The sequence below is a fragment of the Anabas testudineus genome, chromosome 22, assembly GCF_900324465.2.
Source record: "Anabas testudineus chromosome 22, fAnaTes1.2, whole genome shotgun sequence".
NCBI classification, from domain to species: domain Eukaryota; kingdom Metazoa; phylum Chordata; class Actinopteri; order Anabantiformes; family Anabantidae; genus Anabas; species Anabas testudineus.
This window is the reverse complement of record NC_046630.1, coordinates 12265144-12277394: the sequence shown is the minus strand read 5'-3', so window position 1 is coordinate 12277394 and position 12251 is coordinate 12265144. Positions and strand designations below refer to the sequence as shown.

General features: G+C 39.1%; 1 protein-coding gene across 1 annotated transcript; it reads left to right on the top strand.

Moving 5' to 3' along the window:
• Nucleotides 1-2981: 2981 nt before the first annotated feature.
• Nucleotides 2982-11390, top strand: LOC113148570 (hemolin-like). The gene is made up of 10 exons (XM_026340306.1): nt 2982-3097; nt 3932-3992; nt 4178-4434; nt 5037-5133; nt 5431-5697; nt 6580-6690; nt 8137-8202; nt 9994-10044; nt 10474-10573; nt 10740-11390. Exons 2-10 carry the CDS (start codon nt 3938-3940, stop codon nt 11227-11229), a joined length of 1494 nt encoding a protein of 497 aa, XP_026196091.1. The 5' UTR covers nt 2982-3097; nt 3932-3937; the 3' UTR covers nt 11230-11390.
• The last annotated feature ends 861 nt before the right edge of the window (nt 11391-12251 follow it).

The following is a 12251-nucleotide window of genomic DNA, read 5'->3' as shown; positions in this document are numbered from 1 at the left end:
CTGAGTTTATTTTAAAGAGGATTTTGTTTGTTCAGGTTTAATATTTGCAGGCTCGTTGTGGTTGGTTGAGAAATGTCTCCCTCTGTTTGTCATTGTGAGTATCTGAGATGTTAAAGTCTGAGATAATTTACATGTACTTGACAGCATTTGTATTTAAATGTGCTTAGCTATAACATTAAAATGATCCTTTTGAAGTTGAATTATGATAAATTTAAAGTCTTGATAAATCAAAAGGTCTTTTATTATGATCAGGGGATCATGTGTACAAAAACACTTGTACAGCTGAACATTGTCCCTGCAATCCCCAAGTAGTGATTTATAGCATGTACTAATTTAAAAACATTCTCTTTGGGTCAAAAGGATGTAAAGGTGAATATTGTTGTTGTTTTAACTACTTCCATTTACTCTAATAGGACCCTTTCCCTTGCCAGAGGAATTTTATGTAATCACTTGTCTATGTAGACAATCACTTGTCTAATTGCTACTAATTGCAGGTAATAGATGGATGGACTATGCACAACGGAAGCGCTTATTAGAAGAGGGGGTTAGTCCAATAACTTTGTGGTCAAGTTAGCATCCCAAGCTGGTTTTTCTTCAGTCCTGACTTGATCAGTTAAAGTGAAAATACATTAGTGTTATGTGATATCCTCATGCTGCTGGACCATATCAAACCATGCTATCTCTTTCATACATGCTTTACAACGGTTCTGGGAACTGGACAGATAACACCTGGGAACCATCTTAGGTTCGTCACAGTACAAGACCTCCTTCAACATGTACCAGCCAACTTTAAAGTATGTTGTTTCTTTTGCATATTTTGTACAATGAGTCTTTTGTCGTTGTTTTTTTTTTTTTTTACATCTTAGCTACAACCTGTAGTAGAATACATGCTAAATGTTTTAGTCAAGTGTCACATGTCAAAGTCTCCTCAAGTTTGGACTTCACAGAAAAAGTTTTTTCATTATTGTTCATGTTATAAACATTCTGTGCAGTAACACGTGTTTCATCTTTGAACGATATGGTGAGTGATGTTTCAGAGTTGCCTAGGGTTTTCCAAAAGATTATTTTGGTAATGAATCTCTACCGGCATGTTTGGCAAAAGTAAATAAGCTTCTCACAACAACAACAACCACAACGACAACAACAACCAAAACAACCACAACGACACAAACAAACATGCCATTATTATATTGTGATATTACAAAAAACAATCTCTGAGCATGTATAAAATGTGGGCGTCTGTCAGTGAACCTGTGGAAAGCCCACACAGGTTTCACACAGTCATACTGTGGATGCGACAGATCTCTCTGCCATGGGAACCATGGGAACTACTGGATGCATGTCCAGCTCATGTGAATGGGAACTCCACCTGGCTGGTTTCTTCCAGTTTGTAGTTTCTTCCAATAAAAATTCCAGTTTTCCCAAATGGCACGTGTTGACTTGTTTAGTGTCTGTATTTGGGGATGTTGTTGTTTTGGTTGTTACTTTTTCATACTGATTGTAAAATCCGGTTTACTCACTGTACTTTGGGGCAATGTAGACAAGGAGGGAACCAAAGAGACAAAATGTCATGACTGTTTTTCTAAGTTAATATTATATTAAAGGGCCTGAAATCTGTTTATTTATCATCTTCATCATCTCTTTCTTTTTGTTGTTCTTGTAGTATGTAGTAGTGGTATTAGTAGTAGTACTGTTCTATTAGCAGTTGCTTAGTGTGGTAGTAATCTCAGAACAATAACTCAAGTTCCATATACATACATATTGTAGTTCTATATTATTTTCCGTTACATTATATTTCTACTCTGCTACATTTCAGGGAGAAATAATATTTTAGAAATTAATATTTTTTATATTAAGTTATTCCATTGTACATACAGTACATGTTTAAATAGATGTCTTTTTGAAATATAAAGTATGTGTACAGCTTGTGCAGGTCAAACAGTATTTGTACAGACTACTCTATAGAGGAGCTAGAACTAGGTGAAATGCTTGCACACAAATGATTCCTATTTAATTGAATCAGGTTTGATTGGCTTAGAACACTTGTAACAGCATCTTTACATTGTTTCATGAACACTATGATTACAAACACAGGTTTCTGAATACTTTCTCTAGAAGGGATGGTGTTGATGATGATAAGTCATCAGTACCATCAATGATCAGGCTTTACCAAGGCGCCTACATGAAATGGCAAAGTGTGTCCTGATACCGCTGATACCAGCGAATGTCACCAGAGAAATGACGCACGGAGCTCTGACAAGAAACTGACCACAGAAACAGAGACAGAGGGGAAAAGCATGAAGCAGTGTAAGACCTCTCTCTCTGTCTGTCTGTCTCTCTCTCCCTGTCTGTCTCTCTCTCTCTGTCTGTCTTCCACTGCTTGATTCAATGAACAATAAATGTTGACTGTTGTCTCCTTAAAGGCTGCTCTTTACTGGTTATTGCGCGGACAAACAAATGCATGTATTGTGTATGTAGTCTATCATTTGAGGGTGGAGCACCGCACTGGACAGATCTGAGCTTTTGCGGTTCTCATTACAGCTGTTCGGGTTTTTTAGGGTCACCGGTGTCCTCCAGTAACGGTATCATTACATATTACGATTAGACTGCCGGTAAGTGAGCGGCAGTGTTTTACAGAGCAGAGCTACTTCCGTGTGTGTAAATCCTCCGAATTGGCTGTTTTGTTATTCATTTATTATGCGACTATTAAATTATCTGACTTTTCACTACTTGTTTCATCGTTGCGCCTTTGCAGTGCGCACAGGCTACTTTCAGCAGACAGTGCTGTGGAAAATAAAGCTTTCCCCCTGCAACACAAACCCTCAAACTACCACTATTGTGCTGTCATTTAAGCTTAGGCTGGATTTTAGTCCGGTGATTAAACATCCAGTGCAACCCAAATCCGCCAAATGGGATCTCCCGCATGTGGCTCAGTGCGCGTACGCGTGAGAGGAAATACATTGGTTTCCCCTTGAGGAACTTCGCAGATATGCGCAGATATTTAAAAGCGGCAGACACTGACACTGACTAGATCATTCAGTACAAGGAAGGAGGAAACACCTCATGAAAACACAGAGAGCTGTTGCATGAGCTGCAGGTAAGACTGCAAAACTGGTGAACAACAGTCCGGGATTGCATATCTTTAAATTATTATTATTATTATTATTATTATTACTACTACTACTACAGAGACTAGTCAACTGTGTGGATTTACTGGAATTGTTGTTATATTTCAATATTAATTTAGCCATTTATCACTTTTTTGTGTGATGTGTTTGAATCTAATTCTTGTCTTCTGTCTGTTATCTTACTTAACTTTGTATAAGAAACATGGTCACAACAGCCTTTTTGAAATAACTTCAAGTGTTAACTTAATAACCACAGTTAGTTAATTTCATTCATTTATGTCTATTATGATTCAAACAGCTCACCGGGCTTAATCAGTGCAGTGTGTCCTGCAGAACTGTGATTGTTTCCATCTGCATTTTTAATTGTGTGTGTTTTACAACACGGACAATTAGGTTATTTAATAAACCACTTAAAACCCTAAATATCTAATATGTTTACAAAGTGAAAAACAACTTGTTGGGGTGACACAGCTCTAGAGTCACACGCACCGTGTATCCTTGTGATGTTTTTGTTTCTTTATCACAAAAAAACAAAACAAAACAAAACCCAGGAGGGAACTAACTTAAGGAGAAGGCTGAGTCATGCTCAGAGCAGAAATAACAATGAAAGTGTCACAAACATGTGATGTACTGTGTGTGTTTTTTCCTACGTGAGGATAATGTAGTTTTTACAGATTAAAGAAGAAGAAACTCTGTGACTGTGGAATTCACATGTGGCGTTCTTCAGTAAAATGACTCATGCTGCCAGTAACATGACCAGATCTTTTCAACATCTGCATTTTGTTCTTGTGTTTCCTCCTTAGGTCTAAATGGACTGGGCCTTTGTTGTAGTCTTACAAATCGTCATACAGCCATCTCTCTCAGGTAAATATACACAGAGGAGACATTAATGAGTAAATAAGACTGCCAGCAGGACATATAATGGCACCCGCGGGGATGCTTTGTATTTCTATTAGACACATAGCCAGTTAGAAACAGCGTAATTTGATCTTGTGTACTGTTTCCTCAGTAACATATTTGACATTACTTGATGGATTATTTCCCTGCAGTCTTGTTCACCGTTGAAGCAGAGAGAGCTGCGTATCATTCAGAGCTCGGAGAAGATGTTGTGTTAGGCTGCAGGTTTCAGCCTAAACCATCAAATCCCGATGCTGAACTTAAGGTGACCTGGCAACGGACCGGTGACACCTCTGTTCAGGAAGCGTACCAGTGGGACAACAGGGTGGGTCACTCGGCGTCTGAGGAGCATCTAAGCAGAGTGAAGCTCCTCACTGACAAGCTGCAGGAAGGCTGGGCCAGGTTACAGGTAATTATTGGCAGTGATGCATTCACGCTTGCCGGGCAGGTGACGGGTTGTTCCCTGTAAAATTCTTGCTTACACTTGCCACTCCATTACCCCATAAGCGGGAATTACTCATGCAAGGTTCACATTTCCGACGGATTGTATACAGTGGGAAATAGGTTGGGCTCGAAAGTTTACTGAATGCCTTGCTCATGTAAAAGTATCCAGCCATTAATATCTGCATTCACAATATTAAACTGTCAGATACTCAGGTCCTGCTGCCAAGAAGACAGAGACACAGCTGCGTTTGGTTACAACCGAGCATTACACAGACTAAAAGATGGGTTGTGCTCTCACTTGCTTGAGGACATTTGGCTCAGTGCTCACTATCAATTCATATATGTTTGGGTTTGGTTAAAGTTAAATAGATGAGAGTTATTCAGTCTATTAATATATCACGTAGTGTGATATGGACTGGATTTAAAATCTGTGACTTAAAGACGTCACATCATCTGAATCCCGGTTAGAACTAAAGAGGCCTTTCAGATGAGAAGTGAAATGTCTTGAAGCACTAAGAATCTCTACAGATAGTTTATGAAGACACTCTGCTTTTTGTCACTTCATAGATCTCCAGGCTTAGGATCAATGACTCTGGAACTTACCAGTGTTTGGTGGAGACAGGAGAAGGAGCTGACTATAAAACAATAACTTTGTCTGTTACGGGTAAGTACAGAATATGTGTGTGTGTGTGTGTGTGTGTGTGTGTGTGTGTATCTGTATTTTTTTTTTTTTTTACATATATTAAGTTTTTAGGCAAAGACATCAGTTCTGGGAATGCTCTTGCACAATGGCCATGGTGGGTGGTGGGTGGTCATTCTGGGCAGTTAGAGTTTCACTCAGTTTGAAAGTGAAACAAAGACCACTGTTACTCAATCTGCTAAAACAAAAAAGGCCATTTTGCTCACTTAAAATCTCTTCAAGATCCCATCCACTTATGTGTTGTGATTTCTGTCTTCTCAGCAAAATATAAAGTGGTAGAAAAACACACTGAGAAGCCTGTAGAGGGGGATAAGGTGCTGCTCACCTGTCAATCTGAGGGATACCCTGAAACGTCCGTCGTGTGGCTGGATGGAGACCTGCAGACGATCAGCCCCAACACATCTGCTGTACAAACACCTGACCAACTTTTTAAAGTCACCAGTCAGATATACGTCAGCTCGTCAGACAAGAACAACTACACATGTCGCTTTAAAGATGGGGACTCCATCGCAACATTTCATATTCCAGGTATATTATCTCATTCATCTCTCACGTGTTGTTTTTTGGCAGCTCTCCACTGCCTCAAAGTATCACATGAGAAGGAATTAAACAGACAATAGGTTTTACTCCCTCTTTCTGCACTTGGGTTACTACATATTTTCCAAAAAGATGAACCAAAACTAATGCAGAATTGTCCTAATCTGAACTTTCTGTTTGGTAGAAAAGTCTTGAATATTCTGGAAACACAGTAAATAAGTTCAGTCTTCTATCTACTGCTGTTTCCTGTTACATTCACTTTTACCGTTTGATAGCTTGTATCTAGGCCACAGGTGCTTTCTAACAAAAAAGGATTTTCTGCACGTTATGTTTGAGCGTTTCGCCTCTTGCTCAGTTTTTCTCAAGTTGGAAGATGTGAGACACGCTTTTAGGTGAAGCCGTAGGTGGTGTTTGACTTTTGGATATGTAGCAGTGTGTAGGAGTGCATGGAGAATGCGTGGCTTGTTTGTTTGCACGAGTGAAACTAGGCTGTTAAGCGATTTTTCCTTGTGTGTGCAAAGATTTGCTCTTTGGGTATGCCGTGTGAATGTGATGGGCTAAAAATAACAGTGTATTTTTCTGCAGCTCTTCTTTGGAAATCAGATAATACTGTAATGCTAAATAAAGCAAGTGCACTGTAATCACAACAAGTAGATCCAAGAAGATCTACTTGATTGATCAAAAAAGCTATTACATTAGCATTAATCATTTAAATAGCTATTATTTTTAGATCTTGACCAGAAAAGGGAAGTTTGCAACAGTTGTCTTTGGTATATTTGGTTATTTCCACAAACATATTAAAAGTAAAGTATATCTCTTGACCCTGTTGTTTGTGACTTTTGTGATTTTAATCCTACCTCCATCTTTTCACAGATAAAATACTTGCTGTACATGTACAACATGATGCTCTCATCGTTGTATTGAGCATAGGAATGGTGTTGGCTGCCATTATCATTGCAGTGTTACTCTACCGACGACGAAAAGGTAACAATTCCCTCAATTCTTTAATAGTTTATAGCTGCTCATCACTTCAGGACTTGTGACTCACAACATATGCCGATACACAGAGTGCAGATGCAGACTGGAGACAAACATTAACAAGACAAGAACAATACAAGTAATAGAGTGGTCCTGCACCTGTGCATGAAGCCATAATGCACAATCTACAGTGATACACAATATCAGATACACCTGCAATACACTATTAAAATATAAACCAATTGTGTTGTCTGTTAGGACTCTGAGTCTCAAGCCAAAAGGCAGCATGGGTTGGGTAATCACTGGATTTCCCTTGAGGGTGTACACTAGAATATTATTTCAGGAAATAAAACCAGACAATCCAGTTGTTTGGTTGCAAGCCAGGTGTATGAGTTCATTTGAAGAGGGTTATCAGTATGTCCTCATTGTAAGTGCTCACCGGTTTAAGACAGAGTACAACTTTCAGTAGAACTAACAACACTAAAAGAACTTTAATTCCCACTCGGACCGATCATTTGCCTTCACTTTCACTTCATACTAATGCGGTAGTGCTGAATTCCTTATTCAGCACAAGCATTTGTTAACTTTTTGTTTTTTGTGAAACGGGCAGAGGAACTTTTGTCGTGTCAGTAAACAAATATATGAAGTCCACAGACAATGTTGGTTCAAGTCAGTTTCTTCTTGAAAAGAGGAAGTATTTGTAAAACATTGATTTGGCACCGTAATATTTATCATTTGGCTTTTGGGGGAGTTTTGTCAGCATGTGACTTGCTCTGCTGACCATGACTTAGCTTTTTTGAAACTGACGTGTGAAAGTTGCCGCTGAGTTTGGAAACACCCAGTTCGGTCTTGCTTTGTGCGACAGGGGAATTTGAGGTTATTAGTAAATGCATGGGTGGTTTTTTCAGTACAGAACATGCTGGGTGAGTCTATAATCCCCCAAACAAACACCTTAATCATTTCAATACAAGACTTATCACACGTTTCTACTGTACACGAATGTGTAAACATGATAAGAAGACTCATTTAGTGACAGGTCCGGAAAACAGAGTGTGACAGTTTTACACTGGTATCAGGAATGACTGAATCTTTATAGAGACTAGTTTTTGTTCTGGTCATACTACTATTGGAAGCAGGACATTGATTACTGTAAAGGTTTTCCTGGTATGTTGTGGTCAGTATTTACCGAGGAAGGACAACTGATAAACCCGTGACAGTGTCATGGACGTACAATGCTCATTAATGTAGGGGGGGAAGGAAGGACCCATCTGACCCGATCCCACAGACAAGACACAGAGGACAGTTAAATAAACACAACGGCATATTAAAATGTGGCTTTGACTAGTGTGCAATTACAAGAAGATAGACACAATTAGCCTAAATATATAATGACTTCCAACCTTGCTTTATCCTTTTTCGAATTATACAATAATAATATTTTTTTCTTAACAGGGTTCAGAACAACCAGTAGGAGGAACCTCCTGGTAGATGGATGGGTCGGGCCTGTTTCTACTGGCCGTAAGTCTAAACAGAGTTTTTTTTATTCTTACTGTTGGATCTCATTAATTTCTACAAGCTTGATTGCAAAGCTTCACATGCCAGCAAAACATGCCACAATCAGAACCAGAATTAGTTTTATTAGCCAGGTCCTGCTTGCATACAGACTCTTAGTGTGACCTTCATAAATGCAACAAAGAAGATAAGAATAAAAACAGATAATAAAACAGAGCAAATTATTATTAGTTAAATTTACGAAAAGGCTAGACTTACATCTGGATGGCTTTTTGGTTTTGAAAAAATTTAACCAGTTAGAAACTACTTGCATTAACAGTTAAGGTCAAAATAAAATATTCACTATTCATGGCAAAGTGGCCACCTGGTTTTGTATAAAGTCAGACACTAGCCTTCCAGAGATTAGAGTCCAGGTTTTTGTATTGCACCAAGCAGGATAATTCAGTTAGCCATGTGACTTCTAAACTAGCATGCAGCAACTTCTCTGAACACTTAATCAATAATATAAATAATCGATAATTATGACTACTTTACACATAACAAGTTGTTACAATCTTGGCTTAATAAGGGTGTAACATAAAAATCATAACCAATAACAATGCAAATAAATAAGAAGTATATTAGGATATTCTTGTATAATTAAAATAAAAAGTCTTTTTAATAAGCAGGGATTATCTAACTGACTGAGGGATGTTAAGAAAACATTTGGGAAGCCAGGGGCGGGAGCTTGGGGCAGAACACATCGTGATTGGCTTAAGACAAGAGCTGAGATGATGAACCAATCAGGAGCGTGCACTGGCACACCACAGATTTGCATATGGACTTGGTACATATAGTACAGGAGCTGTGGTCCTGTGTCAATCTGGATGACGCACTGGCAGATCATGAGCTTACTAGTGAGAAAACAGATGTCAAAGTTTAGTTTGACGGGGTAAGATTTAAAACATTTAAGACTATGGCCCAAATTATTTTATAGGTGAGCTGACAATCTGACTTACTATATTGACAGTGACATCAAAAGCCACTTACAACATCCAATGGCTGTGACCAATCACAGGTACAATTACTGAGGCCAGTGTATAGAACCAATTTCACTAGTCTCTATAAATGACTTTTATATTTGCTGCTCTGGCTCGAAGGCTCGAAGCATTTCTGAAAGGTTCTAGACCAAGTAGCTGTACTAAATGAAAGTGAAACCTACTACAAAAGGCGTTCTGCAACAAGTAGGTCTTTGTAGAGTTTAGTCAATATGCTGATGACACATTTCTACCAGAGATGAAAGATACCCACACTTCCTGTCACCCTCCACAGAGAGTGAGGTAATACAGTCAGAGGCATCCTGAAACTGATCTGTTTCCTTTCCCACCACAATAACAAATTTCATTATGAGTGTCATCCATTCATTGGTCGATGGCTATGAAATAGGTGTTAAAGCTACACCTACCTCCTCTATTTTTATCAGTGATCCATCAGTTATCCAATGATCAGTTATTTGCTCATTGAAAATGAAAGTGGTTGGTAATGAACTGTTTTGGAAAGCTCTTGGAGTGACTCCAAAGATTGTATTGCTTGTAACCAATGTGGTTTGGTCAAATCTTAGAAAGTGGACTTTCCTATGCACCTGTCTTTTTTCTGTCAAGTCATACAGTACATTTATTTTACATTAGATGAATTCAAACTTGCATTGTGAATGTATGTAGAGTCACTGTAATGAGAAAGTACTCACTAATAAAGTATTTCTTTCAAATGTTACCCCCCTCTATATTAGTTTTCTAACAATGTTTTCCGTCTTAACAGGCTCACAAGTGAATCTGGAAAATGAGGAAGAGAACACCGTTTTCAATAAAGGTGAGTGACTCTTATGATTGGTGATTTACATTACTCAGTTGATTGTACATCATTCGTCTGCAGCTGCAGTGACTAAAAACACCTGTAGGTGCAAGCAGGGCACAGGGCTTGAGGACCAGGTTTGGCAACCACTGCTTTAGATGTTCAATGCAGACATTAGACACCTACATGCATGGTTTTGAGCAACCCCTCTCAGAGAAGACAAGTTCAGTAAAATAGCTTGTCCCAGAAGTCTACATTTGGTGGTAACAAACCTAACTAAGCTGCTGAATTACAAACATAAAAAAGTTCTCTTCTGTAAAAAGCATATGGACTCCACCGCCTACCATCTTATAGGAAATTTTCTGTGCGAGGCAGAGAGAGAAAAGGAGAAAGAGATTCATGCACTTTACTTCATCCTCACAATCAGGTCTGTTTTGTTGTCTGCAGATCACAGGAAGGAAAATCTGAGGGTGTTTCTGAAACACCGTTATTGTGACTTCCAGGGCACTTTTGATGCGGAGGAACTGCGTCAGAGGCTGCAAAACAAGTGAGTCACAAATGCATATTTCCGAATTGATCGGAAGGATGCCCCGAATCGCCCGTGTATCAATCTAATTTCTTGTAACATCAATCTTTAAAGGGGAATTTATTTGCATTCATCAAACTTTGTGGAGCACAATCTTATTCTCTCTCTAACTCTTTATTTTTTACAGCGAGGGCCAGCCCATGACTCTTCAAGCTTTAGTCCCAAAAGCTGGAGAAACCCTTTTACTTGAGGGACCCCCAGGTAGTGGAAAGACCAGCATAGCTCACATCCTTCTCTCCTCTTGGACTGAAGGGCCCACACATGCCCTCTGGGGCTCCCTCAAACTCAACACCTTTCAGCTTCTTCTATATCTTGACTGCAGCACAGTGCAGGGTGACCTGTTTCAAGAGATAATGACTCAACTTTCTCTTGAGGAAAATATATCAACAGAGGAGGAGCTGAGGACTATGTTAATCAGATCCAGTGAGACTCTGTTGTTGTTGGATGGCTACAGGGAAGGGAACACCATTTTTGACGAGTCTCTGAAGAGGTTTCTAAGTGAAAGAGGAGGATGCAGGGTGCTTGTCATGACCTCCCAGGAACACTGCCCTGTGCTTAAGGACACTGTTGGGACAGTACAGGTGCTGAAGCTCCAAAAACAAATAGCGAAGTATTGAAGAGACAAATGCTTGTGGCCAAATGCTACATTTAGTACTTGTTACATTTTGTTATAAGGATTGTTTAACTGTATTGTAGGATGTATACACACGCAGACATATATATATATACTGTATTTTGTTTTTCTTGGTGCACGTCTTGTCATAATTTCTTTTAAGCCTGAATATGCTGCAAAATGTAATAAATTCCTACTGTAAATGAAAAGCAATCATTTTGTATTCTGTTATCAGTCATTTGTAATATGGGCACCAGTAGTTCAGGTGTTAGAGCAGTGGACTACAAACCCCAGGGTTAGTCTGTTGATTCCCGGTTCTTTCTGGCTACTTGTTGAGATGTCCTTGGGCAAGATACCACAACCCTGTAGTAGTGCTGATATGTGCTGTCCAACCACAATTTCCCCAGGGGGATCAATGAAGTGCGTCATTATTAATAACTAGTATTAGCAACATTTTAAAAAAAAAAAGGAATTGCATTAATTCCAGTGCAGCGTAGGCGGAGAAGCTGCACAGTAAAATCCGGAATCTACAAGAGCGGTTTCAACTGCACGTCCAACTCGGATCAGAACGGATCAGAACAGGTGTGAGAGCTTCATTAATGATTGAAGTTGTCTCTGTTTCTGTTCTGTGTCAGCACACAAGAAAAAGAAAGGTCATTATTTCGGTCATTGCTAGTCTGCAAGCAAAGCATCAACTGTGTCTATGTGTTGTTAGTAAAAAGGGAAGTGACTCTAGCTGTATTCCTGGCATGAGAGTGTGCAGATTCCAGTAACATTTGATAAAAAAAAAAGTTGTCATTTTATTTCTGAATCTTCTTCATTCTCTGGTAATGGTTTCTTCTTGCATCTTACTCATTCTATGAGTAATTTAGACTTTTATTTAGTTCACCTCTTGTCCTGTTGTTTTATGCACATTTTACACTTTTAGGACTAATACTCCACAGCTGTGTAACATACAGTCGGTCGCAGAGAACACTTCACTTAATGCACGACTGTGTTTTAGCACTGTAGCTGCCGGCACTGTGT